Source organism: Carcharodon carcharias, chromosome 1, assembly GCF_017639515.1.
Source record: "Carcharodon carcharias isolate sCarCar2 chromosome 1, sCarCar2.pri, whole genome shotgun sequence".
Classification (NCBI taxonomy): domain Eukaryota; kingdom Metazoa; phylum Chordata; class Chondrichthyes; order Lamniformes; family Lamnidae; genus Carcharodon; species Carcharodon carcharias.
Genome location: NC_054467.1, coordinates 179,729,737 through 179,755,627, shown reverse-complemented (window position 1 = coordinate 179,755,627; position 25,891 = coordinate 179,729,737). Strand labels below are relative to the sequence as shown.

The 25,891-nt window shown below is 42.7% G+C and overlaps 2 protein-coding genes across 2 annotated transcripts in view; both read left to right on the top strand.

Annotated features, from left to right (window-relative positions):
- Window positions 1–565: 565 nt before the first annotated feature.
- On the top strand, window positions 566–7,426 carry LOC121281302 (granzyme K-like). The gene is made up of 5 exons (XM_041194179.1): window positions 566–659; window positions 759–903; window positions 2,362–2,512; window positions 3,854–4,126; window positions 6,658–7,426. The coding sequence occupies exons 1-5, from the start codon at window positions 596–598 to the stop codon at window positions 6,856–6,858; spliced, it is 834 nt and encodes a 277-aa protein (XP_041050113.1). The 5' UTR covers window positions 566–595; the 3' UTR covers window positions 6,859–7,426.
- A 1,682-nt stretch (window positions 7,427–9,108) lies between these two features.
- Window positions 9,109–25,891, top strand: part of LOC121275696 (granzyme A-like) — a 34,573-nt gene continuing 17,790 nt past the window's right edge. Inside the window, exons 1-3 of the mRNA XM_041183270.1 lie at window positions 9,109–9,135; window positions 11,525–11,668; window positions 13,121–13,165. Coding sequence (XP_041039204.1) covers window positions 9,109–9,135; window positions 11,525–11,668; window positions 13,121–13,165 — 216 coding nt within the window. The remainder of the gene's footprint in view (window positions 9,136–11,524; window positions 11,669–13,120; window positions 13,166–25,891) is intronic.

Here is a 25,891-nt window from a genome sequence, read left to right as displayed (position 1 = left end):
GTGGCCTTGGCCCAGCACAACATTCAATGTGTGGCAACTCTGACAATGCAGCATTTCCTCTGGTCTGTTAGCCTGGGTTAAGTTAGTATTAGACTTGAAAGCAACTCTTCTGACTTCCAGTGGAATTAACTGGGCTAAACTGAGGGTGAAAGAAGTAGCTACTGGCAATTAAATTTTTCCCCAGGAGGACTGAACTTTTCTTCTCTGCTTTTCTGATTTGTGGGAATATTCACTGGTGGTCAATTTACTACTTATCAAATTGTTAGTCTTACAAAGAAAACATATAATGGAATTATTCTGCATGACTGAAAATATTCAAATATAATGTAGCAGAGCTCTTTTTCAGGTCAAAATATATTTCTTAGTTTTTTGGGCACGGCCCTTGGGAGTTAAATGTTTTAGTACAAATAGATTCTCCTCATTGCATGGGTGCAATTTTGAACTTTTGTGGTAATGACAATAATGACAAAGCTGTTAAAAATTTAGGTCTTACAAGGCTGAGAGCATCATTTTTATGCTTTAGCCTGTAACTTGTTAATGCCACATCCTCCCCTAACTGCTATAAAACAAAGCTGTTTCCCCACAGTTGGGTAAAATGAGCAAAATGCTTCAAGTGGCCTTCATTGTTTCAATAATCAATGCCTTAGCAGGTCAAGGCTGTAAGTATATCTGGTGGTAGACTCAATATTTGAGTATAAATAACTTTGTTTTATCATCACAAAAATTTGAATTTGTAATAATAATACTTTTTAATGTAGGTATCTGTGTTGAAATCATTGGCGGGCAAGATGTTAAACCTGGTTCTGGGACTTACATGGCATCCATCCAAAATGCAAAAAAGCATATATGTGGAGGAACTTTGATCCATGTCCAATGGGTTCTGACCTCAGCAAACTGTGCAGTGTGAGTATTGAAATATTTGGTGTTTATTAATATCTTACTTCTTCTGAAGTCATAGAATCAGAAATCACAATCATGGAATCAGAAATTGCAGTGCAGAAAATGGCTATTTGGCATCCTACTTAACCTATATTATCCCTTTGTGTGAACTATCCTGCTTAACTCTGTTCCCTCACCTTTTCTCTGTAACCTTTTATAAGTCCCTTTTCAAAATGATTTACTTTTCATGTTAAACCATAGAAAATTCAGAATTCTGTGTATCCTATGCAGTTTTTCAGAATTGCTTTTAGAAGAGTTTGCAGAATTGTACTTGAACGATTGGCTCCTTTACACCTTTCAGATCTGGTTTTGGATCCAGTACGGACTGATAGTTTTAAATCTACGTGCAATAGCTCTTTAGGGTTACATAACACCTAATTTGAACATCCTTCACCTAAATCCAAGCTGAGTGCAGTAGGGTTAATTAGTATAGGTAAACAAAATCACAAGGGAAACAAATATGGAGAATAGAGGAGTCTTTATATGATGCAGGCGTTGTCCAAGTCAGTGTAAAAGTGTCCATGCTCTTAAAATTCACAACAAAACCATCAGCAAAGGTATATACAACCTGGTGTGTGTCCTTAGCATTTTTAAAGTTCATTTAGTATTTTCACACACTTTATTTCCTCTTTACAGGATAGTGTAGATTACTAACATGCTGAGCTGCATCACAAACACTTCTACAATATCTAAGGTTTAGCATGGGGCTTGAACCCAAAACTGCTAGCGCAAAGGTAGGGACACAGCTTACTGAGCCACAAGACCTCCATAGCTAAGGGGTGCAAGTTGTGATAGGTTTAGGGAAGGTAGACAAGGAAAGGTTGTTCCCATTAGTTGATTGTACAACAGCCACAGGACACAAATTTAAGGTTTTGGGTAAGAGATGCAAGGGAAATGTGTACAAGAACTTTTTTAATGCAGCAAGTGGTAATGATCCAGAATTCACTGCCCACAAGGGAGGTAGAAGTTTGGACAATCCATAATTTCAAAAGAAAATTGCATGGACACGTGAGGGAAATTAACTTACATGGCTACAAGGACAGAGTAGGGGAATGGGAATGACTGGACTGCTCTATGGAGAGTCAGTATGGACTCAATGGGCTGAATGGCCTTCTCCTGTGCCATGATGACTTTATAATTCTATGGCTTGCATATTTTTATTTTTAAAAACATGAATATGACAAAATGGGCTAGTTTTTGCTATGATTTTTGGGTGAGTTCTGTGCTAGTTGAGATGTGTAACAGCAATCCTAGGATATACATATTTTCCACATATTTTTTCAGTGATCGCTTAAAATCAAATTTATAGTTGTAATTTTTTTCACGTTACCAGGAAAGTTAGGGTTAGAAATATGCAATTTATTTAAAATAAGGATGTTTTTAATCCCAAGATTTCATTAAGTTAATTTACCTGTTATATAGTGACTTTTTTCTAGGGAAACACGTCACAGTTGTTCTTGGGACCCATTCCTTGAAGAAAAAAACAGGAGTGCAAGAATTTAAAGTAATTGAGGCTATAACACATCCTAACTATAACAAGAAGACAGAACAAAACAACTTGGCACTATTCAAGGTATGAAGTGCTAAATGTGTGTTAAAAGTCTATGGCTTAATCATTAAAATGAAATAGAATGATAGGCCCAAAAAGTATTTTAGGTTTTTGTACAGACTCTTGAAGGGAAATTGGTGCTAATCATTGTAGAATTATCGATGTTTGCTGTAGGTCATGGAATCATATATCACAACAGGAGGCCATTTAGCCCATCACCCCTGTTTAACAACCCAGTTAATCAACCATTCCCCTGCTCTTTTCCCAAAACCCTGTAATGTTTTTCTCTTCAAGTATTTATCCAACTCTCTTTCAAATGCAACGATTAAATCTGATTCTATCACTCTTCCAAGCAGTTGCTAATCATCATAAACCTGTGTTCTCTGATTACCAAACTTTTGACCACTGGAAACAGCTTCATTTACTCCATCAAAACCATTCATAATTTGAACACATTGTCAAATTTTGTCTTAATCTTCTTTGCTGTAAAGAGTACAATCACAGTTTGTGGGTAGAGTGGAAAGTTAATAATGTTGCTGGGCTAGTAATCCAGCAATCCAGATTAATGTTCTGGAGGCATCGGTTCAAATCCCACCAGGATATCTGGTAGAATTTAAATTCAATTAACTAATGTACCTGGAATAAAGTGCTAGTCTTATTAATAATAATCATGAAACCACCAAGTTGTTGTTAAAAACCCATCTGGTTCACTTCTGCCCTGCAGGGGAGGAAATTTACCATCTGTTCACAGCTTGGCCTACATGTGACTCTAGACATACAACAATGTGGTTGACTCTTAGCTGCCACCCAGAGGGTAATTATGGATGGGCAATAAATGGTGGCCTTGCCAGCAATGCCCACATCCCAAGAACAAATATAAAAAAAATGTTCCTTCAGTCTCTCATCCCTGGAACCATTCTAATATATACCTTCAGCACCCTCAATAAGGGTTTAACGCCCTTCTAATGTGTGGTGTCCAGAATTGAACATAATACTCCAACTAAGACCTAGTCAGTGTTTTATAAATGCTTAGCATAACAAATTCACTTTTGTATTCTATTCTTCTGTTGATAAAGCCGGGGACCTCAAATGCTTTTTTTTAACAGCTTTGCCATCTTGTCTTGCCACTTTCAAAGCTGTATGTCCATCCACGCCCAAATCTCTCTGTTCTTACAATCGTTTTGTAACACAATGAAATGAATACATTTGAAAAAATAAACTCAGATCAAAACTTGCATATAAATATGGAAATTATGCATGTAGAGGTTCAAACACTAGGGATTTTATCAGCAACCATACATTTTATATAAGTTCTTGCCACAAAAATCTGTCACTTAATACTAACCTTCCTCCTCTGTGTTTTAGTTGGATCAACCTGCAAAACTGAACAAGAACGTAAAGGTCCTCACACTGCCAAAATCCACAAAATATATCAATTACGGGACAAAATGCAAAACTCTAGGATGGGGACAAACAACTGATGATGATGATGATCTACCTGACACTTTGCAAGAAATAAGTCTAATTGTCATAAAGCAGGAAACCTGCAACAGTGATAAGTATTACAAACATGATCCTGTCATAACTGACAATATGATATGTGCAGGTGATAAAAAGGGCAGAGCTAAAACATGTAAGGTAAGTTACAAACAATGTTAAAAACTCCATTAATATATATGTATTAAGTGTATGTGGTATGCATAATTGATATGAGTAAAATAATGACTTGTCCTTACACGCAAGAGGAAGTGGTCACTGCAAAGCAGCTGGAGTCAATGGGATTTACCCAGAACTCCTGATGAACAGCAGGGAAGGAAGTGACTAGCAAAGCTGTTTGCCAACATCCACACCACTGGCAACACTCCAAACACCTGGTGCCAATCCAAAATAGTGGCCATTGCCAAGCTAGGGAAGGCACTAGATGGCTTACACAGCTAGCGCCCCATTGTCCCACTCTCAGTAACAAGATCCTGGAATACCTCCTGCTAAATAGACTGAGCCCCACCCTGGAAGCGGTAATGCCATCACCACCCCCTGCAACAACCACCCCCCCCACATCCTGGCTTGCCCTCACCCTCCCCAACAGGCAGGTTTTTGCACAGGCTGCAATTGGTCCTGTCTGATGACAGGAACCACCATTATTGACTTACCTTGTGCCTGTGACACACTGTGGTGCACAGGCCTGCTACTGAAATTCTCCAAGATCATCTGCTGCTTGAAAATCTAACAACTAATCCACTCCATGTGCACCTTGGAGATCAAATCAGCCCCACGCATAACCAACAATGGGGTCCCACAGGGATCAACTCTCACAGCTGTTCACTTTAACATAAATACCAGTGACCCCCCTTCCAAAAAATTCATGGCTCTTCGTACACCCAAGCCTAGGTCATTAAAATATATCAAGAAAAGCAGTGGTCCAAGTATTGACCCTGGGGAACTCCACTGTATGCTTCCGCCAGTCTGAGAAACAACTGTTCACCACTACACTTTGTTTTCTGTCACTCAGCTAACATCATATCTATGCTGCCACTATCCATTTTATTCCATTGGCTTCATCATTGCTGACACTTTAGCCCATGTGCCCTCATCAATCCTTTATGTTACCTCATCGAAAACCTCAACCAAGTTATTTAATGACTTGTCTTTAACAAATCTGCATGTGCTGGCTTCCCTTAAATAATCTACCCCAGTGACTGTTAATTTTGTAAAAGCTTTCCCACTACCAAGGTTAAACTTACTGGCTTGTATTTGCTGGGCTTATCCTTACATCTTTTTTTGAACAACAGTGTAACATTCACAATTCTCCAGCCCTCTGGTACTGATTGCTGTATCTAAAGAGGATTGGAAGATTACAGCCTCCTCTCTTACCTTCTCTTTATCAATTTTTAGCCTATCTAGTATCTCAATTATCCCCTATATTTCAGGGTTAACTCATTTATGCTTGTGTCCTCTGCCTCTAAGCAGTTGGTCTGATTTAAAAGCTCAGTTCACTTTAACTTTTTCTATACCTCGCTGCAGTTTGAGTTGATGTGATATGATTTTCTTATCATACTGATACATGCAGTGCAATACAACTCTAATTCAGAACTGTTGATTTGGATTTGATATGGATTGTTAAGTAGTTTGTAGGGAAATTTAATTATGGAGATTATGCTTCAATGATACAGGGCACTAGTGAGGCCACATTAGGAGTACTGTGTACAGTATTGGTTACCTTATTTAAGGAAGGATGTAAAGGTTTACCAGATTAATTCCTGGAATGGGTGGGTTGTCTTATGAGGAAAGGTTGGACAGGCTAGGTTTGTATCTGCTGGAGTTTAGAATAGTGAGGGGTGACTTGATTGAAATATATAAGATCCTGCGGGGTCTTGACAGGATGGATGTGGATAGATGTTCCCTCTTGTGGGAGAATCTAGAACTAGGGGTCACTGTTTAAAAATAAGGGGTAACCCATTTAATACAGAGATGAGGTGATTTTTTTTCACTCAGAGGGTCGTGAGTCTTTGGAACTCTCTTCCTGAAAAGGTGGTGGAAGCAAAGTCTTTGAATATTTTTAAGGCTGAGGTGGATAGATTCTTGGTAAGCAAGAGGGTCACAGGTGGGAGGCAGATCTCAGGTTACTACCAGATCAGCCATGATCTTATTAAATGGTGGAGCAGACTTGAGGGGCTGAATGGCCTACTCTTGCTCCTTGTTCGTATGTATTGTCAGTGCTCCAGTAGTGATAATGCTAATGAAAATACTGATAGTAGTAAATGTACCGCCATAATGGTGGGTTCACCATCAGCTGCAAAAATAGGCTCACCATCAACAACGTATGGAATTTAAATGGCTGTAAGCTAACGACTGTAGGGCTTTGTTCTTTAGGCATATTAGTACTTTAAGGCTGGGGGATGAAAGATGCATGAAATATTTGCAGCATCACCTCATTAATAATCTACATTTGTCAGTTTGAAGTATTCTCTTGATCAGCAAGGTATTCCCACTGCCCTTCAATGGCCAGAACTGTAAACAGCACCCGTACAGGCCATTGGTTTGAATTAGCTCAGCACAAGCTGGAAAATAGTTGTTGCATTGAGGCATTTATAATTATAACCTTGTTTATATCATATATATATATATTTATATTATATATATAGATAATATTTTTATCTACTTTGTCACAGGGAGATTTAGGTGGACCATTGATATGTAAAACCACCTTATTTCTGAAAAAGCAGTTTACTGGTATTGCTGCTTTTGAAAAGGGATGTGATATAATGAACAAACCTGGAATATATACACGTTTATCAAATCATTACCTCAAGTGGATAAAGAAGAAAATCAAAGGCAAACTTGGCAACTTCACATTTGAACAAAATTTTTAAAGAATAACAGGCCACTTGGCTGAATGAGTAAGCGTGTGTACTTTAAACAATGATTTTGAAAATTAAACAAAAATAGTTGGCCATAAGTGATCACCTGTTAAACATGTTAAAATGTCTCTTCATTTGATGAAGGTATAGGCCTCACAGCACCCAGTTTTTTGAGCACTAACCAGCAAGTTCCCAGAATGCCGCAATGAAAAAATAAGCTAATTAGCATCAAAGTTAGCATTCTAAAGAATTGAAATAATACTATTTTTTGGTAAAATACATTGTAGTAATTTTTTTTTACATGGGGATCTCTCCATTACTGTGGAAAGAGAAGCAGTGCACAGTGTGTTATTTTTGCCAATGTTATATCAATTACAAGCTATGATGGAATTTCCTTTCCACTTAATGATGTATGTTGATGTAACTTAGACATACATTATGTCAAAAAGGACATAAAAAAGGGTTGCCACACATATTTACACAAAGGTAAATCTTAAATTACCATATATTGTTGTAGCTTCATAACCTTTCTGCTGGATGTTGAATACAATTGAAATAAAGAACAATAGGATGCGTCTTTTGACAGGGTGTGTAATGTGGCACATTTTATTCTATTTGATATCTTCATCATAATCTGCACCATTTCTCCACGTTCTTAGAAAGCTTTTTATGTGGCATTGTGGAATCTTCAGGTCATGGCAGCTGATTGGTATACCTTTAATCTTTTTATTTTTCTACATTTCCCTGATCCTCCTTGACTGAGATCAAAATAACAGAATTCTGTAAACCACAAGCAGAAATCCACATCTACAAACTTAATTTGAGTTATCATGTCACTGTATACAGTGTATGTATTTGAGTCTGTATCTGAAATAGTTAAAAGCAACTAACTTAATGTACTGCCTTTATGAATTTGGACCACATTATCTAAGCTCTAGATATCCTGGTCAATTATAGAAAACCCTGACACATAGAAATGCACTTGCATTTATATAACACCTTTCACAATTTTTGGACATTCCAAAGCACTTTACAGTTAATGGAGCCTCTGGAACATCTTAAAATTACCTGGAAAAACTCAGCAGGTCTGGCAGCATCGGCGGAGAAGAAAAGAGTTGACGTTTCGAGTCCTCATGACCCTTCAACAGAACTGAGTGAATCTAAGGAGAGGGGTGAAATATAAGCTGGTTTAAGGTGGGAGAAGGGGCGTTGGGTGGGGGGAGAGAAGTGGGGGGTTGCGGTGGTGTGGTTGTAGGGACAAGTAAGCAGTGATAGGAGCAGATAATCAAGAGATGTCACAGACAAAAGAACAAAAGAACACAGAGGCGTTGAAGGTGGTGATATTATCTAAACGAATGTGCTAATTAAGAATGGATGGTAGGGCACTCAAGGTACAGCTCTAGTGGGGGTGGGGTGGAAAGGCTAGCAGGGCATAAAAGATTTAAAAATAATGGAAATAAGTGGGAAAAGAAAAATCTATATAAATTATTGGAAAAAACAAAAGGAAGGGGGAAGAAACAGAAAGGGGGTGGGGACGGAGGAGGGAGTTCAAGATCTAAAGTTGTTGAATTCAATATTCAGTCCGGAAGGCTGTAAAGTGCCTAGTCGGAAGATGAGGTGCTGTTCCTCCAGTTTGCGTTGGGCTTCACTGGAACAATGCAGCAAGCCAAGGACAGACATGTGGGCAAGAGACCAAACGTAAACTGGGCGATCACTTTGCAGAACACCTGCGGTCTGTCCGCAAGAATGACCCAAACCTCCCTGTTGCTTGCCATTTTAACTCTTCACCCTCTACATGTTTTTGTTTTAGATTTCCAGCATCCGCAGTTTTTTTGTTTTTACCTCTGGAACATCTTGTTTGCTTTTGACGTATAGTCACTGGTTTAATGCAGGAAATGCAGCAGCCAGATTGGTCACATTTAAGTTTTAGAATGAGCAAGATGATAATGACCAGACCATCTGTTTTTAGTGATAAATAATGGTCAAGACCAACGTAACTCCTTTGCTCTCAACCAGATTGCCCTCCTGGTCCCCATGTTAGCCAATGTGGTAAATAGCTTCAGGTGTCATCCCTCCCACTTTTAAATCTGCCATCATCCTGAAAAAAAAAACCCTGACTCCACAGTCTTTGCAAACTACCATCCCATCTGAATATTCCTTTCCTCCCCTGTTCACATCTTTCTCAGAGCCCCATGTTTGAATCCCTCCAATTAGGTTTCCACCCCTGCCAAGATACTGAAACAAAATCTTATCAAATCACAAATGACATCCTATGTGACTGTGACAAAGGTAAACTTTTCCTCCTTATCCTTCTCAATCTATCCGCAGCCTTTGACATGGTTTACCACACCATCCTCCTCTAATGCTTCTCCATTGTCATCCAGCTGGATGGGACTGGGCCCACTTTGTCCCATTCTTATCTATCTAATCATGGAAAAAGAATGGATTCTCTGATCCCTCTGGTATCCCCAAAGAATCTATCCTTGGCCCCTCTTATATCTCATCTACATGCTGCCCGTCAGTGACATCATCTGAAGGAACAGTATTAGACTTCACATGGATGCTGACAACACCCAGCTTAACCTCACCATCACCTCTCTTGACTCCTCCACTGCTACTGACTGCCAGGCATTCAGGACTGGATGAGCAGAATTTCCTCCAATTAAATATTAGGAAGACTTAAGCCCTTGTTTTTGGTCCCTGCTCCAAACTCTGTTTCCTAGCTACCAAACTCTTTCATCTCCCTGGCAACAGTATGAAATTAAGCCAGTTTGTTCAGAAATTTAGCTTTATGTTTGGTCCAGAAATGAGCTTGCAACCTTGTATTCTTGCCATCACTAAGACCGTCTATTTCCACCTCCATAACATTGCCCGACTTTGCCCCTGTCTCAGTTCATCTGCTGCTGAAGCACTCATCCATGTCTTCGTTACTTCTAGACTTGATTATTCAAATGCATTCCTGGCTGGTCTCCTATATTCTACCCCTGGAAATGCGAGGTCATCCAAAACTTTGCTGTCCATGTCTTAACTCACATCACGGGCAGAATTTTTTGTCCTTTGGGCAAGCACATGCCCTACCAGATTGGCGATGATGTCGGGCGAGTGCCCTGGCGTCATCGTACACTCTCGCGATATTTCGGTCAGCAGGCATGCACGAGAGTCAGCAGTGCACCCGCCGACAATTTAGAGGCCTATTAAGGCCCTTAATCAGTTAATTTATTTCTATTTCTTGCTGCCCGTTTAACCATTTGGTTGGTGCCTGAGCGAATTGGCCAGGCAGCCTTTGCATTTTTTACGAAACCTCAACCATGGGCGTGATGAGGTTTCAATGGTAAATAAAGATCCAATAAAAACTTTTCAACATCATCTTTAACATGCCGCTCTTCATGTGGCTGAGTCACACGTGGGGATATGTTTACATCATTTCTAAAATCTTTATTTGTGTATGTCCAATTCTTCAGCTCCCTGAGACAGCTCTGTGCCCTCAGGGAGCTTTCAACGCATGCTCCCCCGTGCATGTGCAGACTATACCACTCATGCTCCTTCTGCCCCCACTCCAGCAGTGCTGAGGCTCCCAGCCCACATTTCACATGGGCTGGCCGTTAATTGGCTGGTGTGAAATTGCGGTCGGGGCCTGATCGTGGGCGGCGGCCCGTTTCGTGGCTGCTCTCAGGCCTGCCCTCCGCGCCTGCCCGACGACCTCAAAATTCTGCCCCAAATCCTGTTCCCCTATTCCCCCCATGCTCGCTGATCCTCATTGGCTGCTGGTCAAGCAACATCTTGATTTTAATATCCTCATCCTTGTTCCTTGTTTTCAAATCCCTCCATGGCCTTGCCCCTCCCGATCTCTGTAATTGCCTCCACCCCCATAACTCCCTGCGCTCCTTTAATTCTGACCTCTTGTGCATTCCTAATTACAGCTGGTCCACAATTGGTAGCCATAGCTTCAGTGCCTAAACCCTAAGCTCTGGAATTCCCTCCCTACACCTCTCTTCTTCTCTATCTCACTTCCTCCTTTGAAGCACTCCTTAAAACAGATGACCAAGCTTTTGGTCATTTGACCTAATATCTCCTTATGTGGTTTAGCATTATACTTTGTTTCATAATGCTCCTGTGAAGTGCCTTGGGACATTTCAAAATGTTAAAAGCAATATATAAATATAAGCTGTCACTTTTCTTTGAAATAGTGTCATGAGATCTTTTGCATCCACCTGAGAGAACAAATGGGGCTTCAGTTTCACTTCTCATCAGAAAGCCTGCACCTCCAACTGTGCAGCCCTCCCTCAGCACTGCCCTGGAATACCAATCCAGATTTTGTGTTGAAGTTGCTGAGTGGGAATTAAACCTATAACCAGCTGACCCATGAGGTGAGAGTGCTACCACATGATCCACGGATGACTTGTAATGCTTAGAAGGACATCATGGTAAACTGAGTCCCTCCCATCTTTCTTTAAGAATGCGACAGCAAGGAACACCAGGCCCCAATACATCTGGGCATGCAAGCACTTCACAACATGAGCCAGGACTCCATTAATCCTAGTGTTGCCAGTAGAACTTGTGCCATATTAAATCAGTAGCAATGGTGAGACAGTGTCACTTAACATGAAGGAAATAGGCAGGGCTGACCTTATTTCCTTGCCAGATGCTAACACATCTGGATCCTCTTATCTTCTTTCAGTATCTGCACATGTGGCACAAAGTATGCAGACCCTGCATAGCTCCCACTGTTGTAGGAGTGGCACAGTCTGCAACTGGTCTATTTCAGGACAAAGCTGCAAAGATCGAAGGTCATCGCAATACCGAAAGGTTCCTGTACAGACATGTAATTCTGACACTGAGGTAGGACATAGACAAAGCACAAAATAAAATCATATACATCACCCCTGGTCACTAAGAGGAAACAGCATGGAAGAAAATAAAGAAAATAAACACCCCAAGGTACTTCAACGTCACATGAAATTGAGTTGTAGTAGGCCACATCAAGTAGAAAAACACATAAGGGTAGAGTATCCGCTTGATTGTGCTTTTATTTGGTATGATTTGCCTGAAATTGGCGTAATCCAAGTAAATGATCAAGGAGTTTTAAGATTGAGAAACGGCCAGGGCAAATCGAATTTCTGCAGTCTTTTATGCTTTTTTAGAAAATATCACACTAGAAGCTGTCCCAATTTACACAAGTGGTCTCGTTCCCAGGTTGAATTAATTATGATTAGAAGTTTCTGCTAATTGTACCCATTTGTGAACCTTCAAGGAGAGTCATAAAATTAAGTTGGTTCTTTTGGGTGCAAGGAAACTGATAGATACATTTCCAAATTTTTTGAGGTAATTATTTTAAATTGATCAAGAAATTGACTACTGTACCTTAATATAACTAACAAATGGATTTGTGTATTCTGAAGAAGTCATTTTCAGTCATGTTAATGTTTGGGTTACGCACAGGCAGTGGATTGACACTGTCATTAAAAATATTTATTTGCTTTGATAAACGCATTCTCAGCTGTATTAATCAATCTGAACTAAGTTGCCAGTCTTAAATTATCAAGGCACATTATATAAAGCTTTTTTTTGAATTACCAAGATGCCTGTTTGTTGTTGGTGGCTCATGGTAGATTTCATGATCGGTGAAACGAGCTTGAGTGAAAACTCAAGAAAAAGAAACACTTCTCACAATGGGCCCAATTTTAGAGCCCAATTTGCACAGGGCACACTTATTGCACCCAATGCGCTCTTCTTTACTGTCAATCAACTCAGTATTTTGCATCAATTGTCAATGTTGCTCTAATTAGGAAGCAATCTGCTGCACACTATTGGATAAATTTAGTAATTTATGCAGAGTTACTAGAACACATTTAAAATAGCACACACTCTGGATTACTCCCAGTGCCATGCGCCAATGAGAATAGACAAGGTGAGATGTCAGGTTAATGCAGGATTAGAGATTTGATGCACGAGGGAGGACTTCAGATTCCTGGGACAGTGGGACCAATCCTGGTGCAGGAGGGACATGGTCATGATGGACAGGTTGCACTTGAACAAAGTTCTGACCAATGTCCTCCGAAGCAGTAACTGGGAAAAGGTTTAAATAATTTGTCAGGAGTTTGAGCACCAAGATGTAGTACAGAAAAGTAGAAACAAGATGTAGAGAGCACTGGAGAAGTGGTTAGAGTGACCCAGCGACAGTGAAGGAACGGCAATATATTTCCAAGTCAAGCTGGCGTGTGGCTTGGAGGGTAACTTCCAGGTAGTGGTGTTCCCCTGTGTATTATCCTTCTAGGTGGCAGAAATTGTGAATTTGGAAAGTGTAATTGAAGGACCTTTGGTGAGTTTCTGCAGTGCATCTTGTAGATGGTACACACTGCTACCACTGTGTGGTTATGAAGGAGGGAGTGCCGATCAAGTGGGCTGCTTTGTCCCAGATGGTGTTGAGCCTTCTTGAGTGCTGTTGCAGCCGGAGGCATTCAGGTATGTGGAGAGTATTCCATCGCACCCCTGACTTGTGCCTTATGGTGGACAGAGTTTACATGTCATAGGATTCTCAGCTCTGACCTGCTCTTGTAGCCACAGTATTTATATGGCATCAGTTATGTTTGTAGTCAATGGTAACCCCAGGATGTTGATTCTGGGGGATTCAGCAATGATAATGGTATTAAATGTCAAGGGGAGATGGTTGGATTCTCATTGCCTGGCACTTTTGTAGGGCAAATGTTACTGAATGTTGTCCAGGTCTTCTTGTGTATGGATATGGATTATTTCAGTATCTGAGGAATCACAATTTTTTTTCTTTATTAATTTACGGGATGTGGGCTTCACTGGTTAAACCAGCATTAGTTGCTCATCCCTAATTGCCCTTGAGAAGGTGGTGGTGAGCTGCCTTTTTGAACCTCTGCAGTCCATGTGGTGTAGGTACACCCACAGTGCTGTTAGGAAGGGACTTCCAGGATTTTGACCTAGCAACAGTGAAGGAACAGTGATATATTTCCAAGTCAGGTGGTGAGTGACTTGGAGGGGAACTTCCAGGTGGTGGTGTTCCCATCTATCTGATGCTCTTGTCCTTCTAGATGGTAGTGGTCCTGGGTTTGGAAGGTGCTGTCTAAGGAGCCTTGGTGAGTTTCTGCAGTGCATCTTGTAGATGATACACACTGCTGCTACTGTGCATCGGTGTTGAAGGGAGTGAACGTTTGTGGATGTGGTGCCAATCAAGTGGGCTGCTTTGTTTTGGATGGTGTCAAGCTACTTGAGTGTTGTGGCAGCTGCATTCATCCAGACAAGTGGAGAGTATTCCATCGTGCTCCTGACTTGAGCCTTGTAGATGGTGGACAGGCTTTGGGGAGCCAGAAGGTGATTTACTCGTCACAGGATCCCTAACCTGTTCTTGTAGCCACAGTGGCCAGTCCAGTTCAGTTTCTGGTCAATGGTAACCCCCAGAATATTGATAGTGAGGGATTCAGTGATGGTAATGCCATTGAACATCAAGAGGTGATGGTTGGATTCTCTCTTGTTAGATTTGGTCATTGCCTGACACCTGTGCCACACGAATGTTACCTGCCACTTGTCAGCCCAAGCCTGGATACTGCCCAGGTCTTGCTGCATTTGGACATGGACTGCTTCAGTATCTGAGGAGTCGCAAGTGGCGCTGAACATTGTGCAATCATCAACGAACATCCCCACTTCTGACTTTATGATGGAAGAAAGGTCATTAATGAAGCAGCTGAAGATGGTTGGGTCAAAACACTACACTGAGGGACTCCTGTAATGATGTCCCAGGACTGAGATGATTGACCTCCAGCAACCACAACCATCTCCCTTTGGGATAAGTATGACTTCAACCAGTGGAGAGTTTTCCTCCTGCTTCCTATTGACTCAGTTTTCCCAAGGCGCCTTGATGCCACACTCTGTCAAATGCTGCCTTGATGTCACGGACAGTGATGCTCACCTCACCTCTGGTGTTCAGCTCTTTAGCCCATGTTTGAACCTAGGCTGGAGTGAGATCAGGAGCTGAGTGACCCTGGAAGAACTCAAACTAAACAGTGTGAGAGGTTATTGCTGCATAAGTGCAGGTTGTGGTAATTTTCTATATTGTCAGGTAGATGCCAGCGTTGTAGCTGTCTTGATTACCTTAGAGCATTCCAAATGTGTTCAATGGTTCCCTAATAGTACATGTAGCCAAGAAACAACAGAGTGGGTGTTGCAGCTGCCAGACAGGTGGAGAACTGAATTAAATAATGAAATGGCTATTGATCACATTGCTTGCAGTCATCTCTAATCAATCAAGATCATGGAGTATATTCTGACTTCATGATATAATCAAAATATATTCAAGCAGAACTATGGACATGCTGAAAAAAGAAAAGAAAGCTTTATTAAAGAATTTATGTAGATCAGGAGAGAGTTTTGGGAGAGAGATTTTGAAGAAGGAAAGGGGAAGAGGAGCACCAGAAGGAGACTTTGCTTGAGGCAGTGCCCCCCTTTCTGGAGATATGTAATATTAATCCCATGTGGGAATATGATGTCATGGTGATCATTTGGCTTAAATATGGGGAGAATTGTGTGCTTAATATTCCTAGCGGCTAGGTATTCAAGAAAGGTACAAAAAACAGAGGAGTAGCACTTTTGATTAAGGAATATAATACATTACTAGAAACATAGAAACCAGGGGCAGGAGTAGGCCATTCGGCCCTTCGAGCCTGCTCCACCATTCAATATGATCATGGCTGATCCTCTATTCCGCTTTCTCTCCATACCCTTTGATGCCCCTAATATCCAAAAATTTATCAATTTCTGTCTTGAACATACTCAGCGACCCAGCCTCCACAGCCTTCTGTGGTAGAGAATGCCACAGGTTGACCACATCTGCATTAAGAAATATTTCGTCATCCCTAAATGGCCTGCCCCTGAGGTAGTGGCCCCTGGTTCTAGACTCCCTAAGCAGGGGAAACATCCTCCCTGCATCTGGTCTGTTTAGCTCTGTTAGAATTATGTACGTTTCAATCATATCTCCTCTCATTCTTCTAAATTCTAGTGAATACAGGCCCAGTCCATAAGACCATAAGACCATAAGACATAGGAGCAGAAATTAGTCCATTTGGCCTATTGAGTCTGCTCCGCCATTCAATCATGGCTGATATGTTTCTCAACCCTATTCTCCTGCCTTCTCCCTGTAACCTTTGATCCCTTTGCCAATCAAGAACCTATCTATCTCAGTCTTAAATACACTCAATGACCTGGCTTCCACAGCCTTCTGTGGCAATGAGTTCCATAGATTCACCACTCTCTGGCTAAAGAAGTTTCTCCTCATCTCTGTTCTAAAAGGTCTTCCCTTTACTCTGAGGCTGTGCCCTCGGGTCCTAGTCTCTCCTTCCCCATGTCCACTCTATCCAGGCCTTTCAGTATTTTGTAAGTTTCAGTCAGATCCCCCCTCATCCTTCTAAACTCCATCGAGTATAGACCCAGAGTCCTCAAATTTTCCTCATATGTTAAGACTTTCATTCCTGGGACCATTCTCGTGAACCACCTCTGGACCCTCTCCAGGGCCATCACATCCTTCCTGAGATATGGGGCCCAAAATTGCTCACAATATTCTTAAAGTGGTCTGACCAGAGCCTTATAAAGCCTCAGCAGCACATCCCTGCTTTTATATTCTAGTCCTTTCAAAATAAATGCCAACATTGCATTTACCTTCCTAACTACTGACTCAACCTGCAAGTTAACCTTAAGAGAATCCTGGACTAGGACTCCCAAGTCCCTTTGCACTCCAGATTTCTGAATTCTCTCCCCATTTAGAAAATAGTCTATGCCTTTACTCTTCCTGCCAAAGTGCATAACCTCACACTTCCCCATGTTGTATTCCATCTAGTCGAACCAATCTCTCCTCATAGGCAGTCCTGCCATCCCCGGTGTCAGCCTAGTGAACCTTTGCTGCGCACCTTCTATGGCAAGTATATCCTTCCTTAGGTAGGGAGACCCAAACTGCATCCAGTACTCCAGGTGTGGTCTCACCAAGGCCCTGTATAACTGCAATAAGACATCCCTACTTCTGAACTCAATCTTCTTGCAATGAAGGCCAACAAACCATTTGCCTTCCTAATTGCTTGCTGCACCTGCCTGTTTACTTTCATTGACTGGTGTACAAGGACACCCAGATTCCTTTGTACATCCACTTTTCCCAATATATCACCATTTAAATAATACTCTGCCTTTCTGTTTTTCACACCAAAATGCATAACTTCATATCTATCCATGTTATACTGCATCTGCCACACATACACAATTTGTCTAAATCACCCTGAAGCCTCCTTACATCCTCCTCACAACCCCACCCAGTTTTGTGTCATCAGCAAACTTGGAAATATTGCATTTGGTTCCCTCATCCAAGTCATTTATATATATTGTGAATAGCTGGGGCCCAAGGACTGATCCCTATGGTACACCACTAGTCAACGTCTGCCACTTGAATAAAGACCCATTTATTCCCACTCTCAGTTTCCAGTCTGGCAGGCAATTCTCAATCCATGCCATTATGTTACCCCAATCCCATGTGCTTTAATTTTGCCCACTAGCCTCTTATGGGGACTTTATCAAAAGCCTTCTTGAAATCCAAATACACCACATCCACTGGTTCTCCCTTATCTATTCTACTAGTTACATACTCAAAAAACTCCGGTAGATTAATTAAGCATGATTTCCCTTTCATAAACCCATGCGGACTTTGTCTAATCCCATTAATGCTTTCCAAGCGTCCTGTTATCACATCTTTTATAATAGAATCGAGCACTTTTGCCACTACTGATGCTAAGCTAACTGGTCAGTAATTCTCTGTGTTTTCTCTCCCTCCTTTCTTAAATAGTGGGATTACATTTGCCACCCTCCAATCTATAGGAACTGCTCCAGAGCCTATAGGATTTTGGAAGATGAGCACTAATGCATCCAAAATTTCCAGGGCCACATCCTTTAGTACTCTGGGATGTAGATTTTGAGGCCCTGGGGATTTTTCAGCCTTTAACCCCATTAATTTCTGTAGCACCATTCATTTACTAATGCTGATTTCCTTCAATTCCTCCCTCTTACTAGACCCTTGGTTCTCTAACATTTCTGGGAAATTACTTATGTCCTCTTTTGTGAAGACAGAACCAAAATATGTGTTCAATGTTTCTGCCATTTCTTTGTTCCCCATTATAATTTCCTCTGTTTCTGACTGTAAGGGGCCTACATTTGTATTTGCTAATCTTTTTCTCTTCACATATTTATAGAAGCATTTACAGTCAGTTTTTATGTTTCTTGCAAGTTTACTCTCATACTCCATTTCCCTCTTCTTGATCAATCTTTTTGTCCACTTTTGCTGAATTCTAAACTGCTCCCAATCCTCAGGCTTGCTGCTTTTTCTGACAATTTTATATGTCTCCTCTTTGGATTTAATACCATCCCTAATTTCTTTTGTAAGCCGTGGTTGAGCCACTTTTCTTGTTTTACTTTTGTGCCAGATAGGAATGAATAATTGTTGTAATTCATACATACGTTCCTTAAATAGTAGCCATTACCTATCCATTGTCATACTTTTTAGTAAGTTTCCCCAATCCATCATTGCCAACTCGTGCCTCACACTTAGATTCAGGACCCTAGTTTCGGATTCAACTTCTTCACACACCATCCTAATGAACAATTCTATCATTTTATGGTTGCTCTTCCCCAAGGGCACAACAAGATTGTTAATTAACCTTTGTCATTGCACAATACCCAGTCGGGGTAACCTGCTCTCTAGTTGGTTCCTCAATGTATTGGTCTGAAAAACCATCACGCACACACTCCAGGAAATCCTCTTCCACTGTATTATTACTAGGTTGGTTTGTCCAATATATGTAGATTAAAGTCACCCATGATTACAGTTATACCCTTACTGCATGCATCTCTAATTTCCTGCTTAATGCCTTCTCTTACATCTCTATTACTCTTTGGGAGTCTATAGGCAACCCCCACCAATGTTTTCTGCCCTTTGGTGTTTCTTATCACCACCCAAACAGATTCCACATCATGATTTTTCCAAGCCAATATCCTTCCTCGCTATTACATTGATTTTGTCCTTTATTAACAATGCTACCCCACCTCCTTTCCCTATTTGTCTGTCCTTCCTAAATATTGAATACCCCTGGATGTTCAGTTCCCACCCTTGGTCATCCTGCAGCCATGTCTCTGCAATTGCAACTATATCATAACCATTTATATCTATTTGCACTGTTAATTCACCTCCTTTATTGCGAATGCTCTGCACATTAAGATACAATGCCTTGGACTTGTCTTTTTAACCTTGTTAGTCATCTTAGCTTTATTTTGCACTGTGATCCCATTTGTTTTTCGCCCTTGTTTTTACTGCCTTCCACATTTGCTTCTTACTTTTCTATCTTTTGTTTCTACCCTTGTTTTCCCCCTCCTCTTTCTCCCTGCTCAAGTTCCCATCCCCCTGCCCTTTTAGTTTAAAGCCTGTCCGACCGTATTAACAAACACCATCCCCCCCGAGGACATTGGTCTTGGTCCTGCCCAGATGCAACCCGACTTGTTTGTACTGGTCCCACCTTCCCCAGAACCGGTCCCAATGAAACAGATAATTGGGGTGCAATTTGGATCTGTAGAGCTACTGGAGATGGCACTATGGAAGCCAATCACTTCAACCCTGCTTTTGTGAAAACAAACGCAAAGGACCATGGGCAGAATTTTACCCCTCGCAGGTGGTTGCGCACCCGACCTGATCGGGTATAAAATGGCATGAGAAGATGGCGGGTGAGCATCCCTACGTCATCCCGCATGCATGCAATCTTCAGGTCGCCATCAATTAAAAGGCCACATAAGGCCATTAAAAATCCAATTGATTCATATTCTGCGGTGCCAGTGCAATTTCACGCTCATCGCATGGGCAAGCGGGCAGCCCACATTTTGCAAAACCTCATCCAAGGGCGGGGTAAAAAGGGACAGCAACATTGCCATTGTGAGTAGTGAGGGGTATAGGAGGTAGTTTGCTGCTGGTTGCTTATTTGAACTTGACAGCTTCATCTCCGTTCTGACCTTCATTCCTAGCATTTCTAGGCTGCATTTCAGGATTCATTGGCATCTCCAAGGCTCCCAGGAGGATTTTAACCATGTGGACCCTTCCAGCTCCTGTTACCCTGGAAATGTGAATTGTGGTCTCCGCTGGAGGCACCTCCTCTGAGGAGGAACATAGGGGCAGAAGGGAGAGGAGGCCAGGTGTCCCAATGCAGCTTCCAGGGAAGGGACCTGTGGGAGGAGAGGTGCAGGCACAAGGGGCACAGGACCAGCAGATAACCCAAGGTGGAAGGGGCCACTATCCTGCTGCCAGGGTATGCAGGCGGTGACGCAGCTGTCAACAGTTGCATCAAACTAGTGACAGAAGCTCTGTTCAGGTGGGTAATGATATTTATTCATTTCTTCATGGACGAGGCCAGGCAGTCTGAGCGAGCCAGAGGGTCTGTAGCAATTGCTGGGTTCCCCTGCATCCAGGGTGCAATCGACTGCACACACATGGCCATCAAGGCACCAGCAGTGAACTGGGTGCCTTCAACAACAGGCAGGGATTCCACTTGATGAATGTACAGGTAATGTGTGATCACAGGATGAAGATTCTGCAAGCCTGTGCAAGGTACCCTGGCAGTTCCCATGATGCTTACATCCACAGACACTCCCAGGTGCCAAGCTTGTTCACTGGCTCAGCTCGACTGGATGGATGGCGGCTGGGTAACAAGGTATATCAATCGAAGAAGTGGGTTATGATGCCTCTCCGCCACCCAAGAACAGTGGCAGAGCAGCGTTATAATACGAGTCATGCTTCCACAAGAGTGGTGGTAGAGAGAACCATCGGATCCGCTTCCAATGCCAGGATCACTCAAGGGGAGCGCTACAATACCCCTCAGAGCAGCGTCACTGATAGTGGTTGCATGCTGCACTCTCCACAATCTGGCACTCGCAAGGGGGGACCCACTGGAGGAAGAGGATGTTAATGCAGCTCCACAGGCCACAGATGATGAATCCAGTGGTGAGTCAGAAGAGGAGCACTGTGAGGAGAACGCTGAGGGTGTGGAGGCAAACCTCGGTAACCTCCAGGGAGGCAGGGACACCAGGGATGCCTTGATCTAGTGCTCCTTCAGCTAGGCTGCCAAAGATCTGCTTCCACCTCATGCCAGGGCTGCCGCCTCCATCCCGGATGTCTGAGGTGACTCTTTCCTTTGAACCCAAAGTCCACTCAGTTCCTGTGCAATAAAGTTAACAGCCCCTCACATCCAGCACTAGATACTGGCGTGTCCTGCACCAGAAAAGAAAAGGTGAAGCATACTCAGGCCATTATGACAAAAACAAAATGTATGTACTTTCACAATCAAAACAAATGAACATGACCATCTCTGGTGTTTATTTCCCCATCAGTAAACATATAAAGTAAACATTACAGAACAGAAGCTCACACGTGACCAGTCACTATGCTCATGGTTTCTTACACTTGCGTTTACAAGTGCAGTGTCTTGGTGCCACCACCACCACCACCACCCCCGCACCCCCCCCTCCCCCCCGCCCCCCCACGCACCCCTCACCCCTCACCGACAGTGACATTGGAGACAGCCTGCTGACTCTGCTGTCTTGTTGGCCTTGATGACCTTGGCGGTTGTCCTCTGGCCAGTGGAGCCTGTGCTGGCCCCGCCTGGGAGGGAGCTGCCAGTTCCACAGCTGGCATCTCCACAGTCATTGCAGCCTCATCAGATGCCATGGTCACTGGCAGAGGGACAGAGGAGCTGCTGTCACCATCCGGAATGTCCTGAGAGGAGCCCGCAGAGACAACAGGCAGCTTGTGTGCCAATGTGAGGTCGCTGTGAGCTTCCTGCTCACCATTGATGGATGGGCCCCAAGCTGGGATACTGGGTGCTTCATCCATTTCCCACACTGGCACTGGCACTGGTTAGTGCCTGTGTGAGGGATTTCAGGTCTGAGTGCAACCCCAGGAACCCCTGATTTTGTCCCTGGAGTTGCCTCTTCATGAGATCTGCCACTGTCGATGGAGGAGGCAGTGCACTCGGCTTTGAGGGTCAATGCAGTGCTTCTGCTCCGCGTGGACTCCTCCACAACAGCGGCCATGACATATATACCCTTTTGAATCTCCACCAGATCCTACTACACATCCCACCTAATGGACGACTCCAGAGGCTCATCATCTGCCTTCAACTGAGCATCGTCCTGGTCTCCAGCAATCCCTGGGCACTCTCTGCCTCCACCTCCATCTCAAGGGAGTGTGAAGCGCCCTCACCAATGTGCACCGGTACTCTAGCCGAGGATCTAACACCCAACGAGGTGCTGGTATCTGCTCTGGTGCCTGGTTCAGAGAGCGGGTGTGATGCGGGTGCAGCTGAAGCTGATGGCTCTTTGGTTTCAGGGGTGGCTCTTCAGAGTCCTGCGATTGAGTGAGTGCTGGTGAACCTAAGGGAGAATAACGACATGTCATTAGTTTAAGTCATCACACTGTCACTGTGCATGCCAGGCACCCTAGTGACACAAAAGAGATCTATATCATGGTGCTATCATCTTTCAATGAGCAATGGGGAATCCAGTTTTGAGCTTCCCATCAATGAAGAGACTAACATAGAAACATAGAAAATCGGAGCAGGAGTAGGCCATTTGGCCCTTCGAGCCTGCTCCGCCATTCAGTATGAGCATGGCCGATCATCCAACTCAATAGCCTGCTCCCACTTTCTCCCCATACTCTTTGATCCCTTTCACCCCAGGAGATTTATCTCCCTCTTTCTTGAAAACATACAATGTTTTGGCCTCAACTACTTTCTGTGGTAACAAATTCCACAGGCTCACCCATTTCTCTGGGTGGAGAAATTTCTACTCATCTCAATCCTAAATGGTCTACCCCGTATCCTCAGACTGTGACCCCTGGTTCTGGACCCCCCCCACCATTGGGAACATCCATCCTGCATCTACCCTGTCTAGTCCTGTTAGAATTTTATAGGTTTCTATGAGATCCCCCCTTGTTCTTCTGAACTCCAGTGAATATAATCCTAACTGACTCAATCTCTCCCCATATGTCAGTCCCGCCATCCCAGTCTGGTAAACCTTCCTATGGAGCTGCACTCCCTCTATAGCAAGAACATCCTTCCTCAGATAAGGAGACCAAAACTGCACACAATATTCCAGGTGTGGTCTCACCAAGGCCCTGTGTAATTGCAACAAGACATCCCTGTTCCTGTACTCGAATCCTCTGGCTATGGAGGCCAACATACCATTTGCCTTCTTTACCGCCTGCTGTACCTGCATACTTACCTTCAGCAACTGGTGTACAAGGGCACCCAGGTGTCTTTGCACATTCCCCTCTCTCAATTTATAGCCATTCAGATAATAATCTGTCTTCCCACTTTTGCTACCAAAGTGGATAACTTCACATTTATCCACATTATACTGCATCTGCCATGCATTTGCCCACTCACTCAGCTTGTCCAAATCACACTGAAGCATCTCTGCATCCTCCTCACAGCTCACCCTCCCACCCAGCTTTGTGACATCTGCAAATTTGGAGATATTGCATTTAGCTCCCTCATCTAAATCATTAATAAATATTGTGAATAACTGGTGTCCCAGCACTGATCCCTGCGGTACCCCACTAGTCACTGCCTGCCATTCGGAAAGAGACCCGTTTATTCCTGCTCTTTGTTTCCTGTCTGCCAACCAGTTTTCTATCCGTCTCAATGCACTACCTCCAATCCCATGCACTTTAATTTTACATGCTAATCTCTCATTTGGGGCTTTGTCGAAAGCCTTCTGAAAGTCCAAATAAATCACATCTACTGGATCCCCCTCATCAATTCTACTAGTTACATTCTCGAAAAATTTCAATAGATTTGTCAAGCATGATTCCCCTCTCATAAATCCATGCTGACTCTGTCCGATTCTGCCACTGTTTTCCAAATGCTCAGCTATTAAATCTTTTATAATGGACTCTAGAATTTTCCCCACCACTGACATCAGGCTGACTGGTCTATAATTCCCTGTTTTCTTTCTACCTCCCTTTTTAAACAGTGGGGTTACATTAGCTACCCTCCAATCTGTAGGAACTGTTCCAGAGTCTATAGAATATCAGAAGATGACCACCATTGCATCCACTATTTCTAGGGCCACTTCCTCAAGTACTCTGGGATGTAGATTATTAGACCCTGGGGATTTATCAGCCTTCAATCCCATCAATTTCCCCAACACCATTTCCCTGCTAATATTGATTTCTTTCAGTTCCTCCCTCTCACTGTGTTCCCCAACATTTCTGGTATGTTATTAGTGTCCTCCTCTGTGAAGACAGAACCAAAATATGTATTTAGTTGGTCAGCTATTTCTTTGTTCCCCATTATAAATTCCCCTGTTTCTGACTGTAAGGGGCCTACATTTGTCTTCACCAATCTTTTTCTCTTCACATACCTTTCGAAACTTTTACAGTCAGTTTTTATATTCTCCGCAAACTTACTCTCGTACACTATTTTCCTCTTCTTAATCAATCCCTTGGTCCTCCTTTGCTGAATTCTAAACTGCTTCCAATCCTCAGGTCTGTTTTAACTGGCCAATTTGTCTGCCTCTTCCTTGGATCTAATACTATCTCTAATTTCCCTAGTAGGCCATGGTTTGGCCACCTTTCCTGTTTCACTTTTGTGCCAGACAGGAATAAACAATTGTTGCAGTTCACCCATGCACTCTTTGAATGTTTGCCATTGCCTATCCACCGTCATTCCTTTAAGTAACTTTCCCAATCCATCATAGCCAACTCATGCCTCATACCATCGTAGTTTCCTTTGGTAAGATTCAGGACCCAAGTCTCAGAATCAATTATGTCACTCTCCATCTTGATGAAGGATTCTATCATCTAATGGTCACTCATCTCCAAGGGGCCCCGCACAACTAGATTGCCAGTTACTCCTTTCTCATTACACAATACCCAGTCTAGGATGGCCTGCTCTCTAGTTGGTTCCTCAACATATTGGTCCAGAAAACCATCCTGTATACACTCTAGGAATTCCTCCTGTACAGTATTGTTACTAATTTGATTTGCCTAATCTGTATGCAGATTAATGCCATCCATAATTATAGATGTTCCTTTATTGCATGTGTCTCTAATTTCCTGACTACACTAGAATGGTTGCACCATTCGAAACTCTCACCTCTGTGCACTGCACCCTTACCTTTGTCTGAACCCTCCCTATCTCTTCCTTGAATGCCACCCACTGCTCTGACACTGATTTAACTTCAGGTAGCTGTTACCATTCCACTTTTGCCAAATCACAGTAGGATTTTGAATTTTGGTGTCAAATGAAGGAACCACTACACTCAACCATGATTTTGCCTGAATTGGCCAAGTAGTGGCTGCAGGATGTGCTCACTGTCCAATGAAGGACAGTGGGCTGGCTGTGGAAGCTGGAGGACCAATAGGAATCTCTCCAGCACAAAAGAAGCTGCAGCCTACTATTGCAGGTAGGATTGAGAGAGGGTGCCTCCATCTTGATCTCTGTTATGGACATGATTTTCCAGACTGGTTTCTCATTAGAAACATCGAACTCTATTTACAGGCTGCAGCAGTTACATCTTTCATCAAGCTCCACAACAAGAAGGACTCCCCCTACAATGTCCCTGCCCTTAGAGCTGATTCACTCACAATGTAACGTGATACTATAAAACACAATATGTCTTAAAGTTACAGTCACTACATTCCTTAAAGCCACATTACTACATTCCTCCCCCTTTAAATTTTTTGAACAGTTTGTATTTACAAGAACATCTACCTTCATGACATTACAAATATATACACAGGTCATGGAATTATAAGTTCAGTCTCTCAGGTGGTTTCTTGAACCGGGTGGAACATCGTAGCTCCACAACTTTCAAAACTCTTACGGGATCCACATTATCTGGAACCACAGCAATGTCAGGCATCTCTTTAGGCACAGGCAGTTCAGTGTTATCCCCTCTGACAGAAACATCTGTATGCCTATCCTCGGTTGAACAATTTCAACAGGGACCA

Coding starts and splice junctions, on each gene's coding strand:
- LOC121281302 (XM_041194179.1), top strand. CDS start 596: ATGAGCAAAATGCTTCAAGTGGCCTTCATTGTTTCAATAATCAATGCC. Junction 904..2,361: donor ACCTCAGCAAACTGTGCAGT/GTGAGTATTGAA, acceptor CCTGTTATATAG/TGACTTTTTTCTAGGGAAAC. Junction 4,127..6,657: donor GCAGAGCTAAAACATGTAAG/GTAAGTTACAAA, acceptor ACTTTGTCACAG/GGAGATTTAGGTGGACCATT.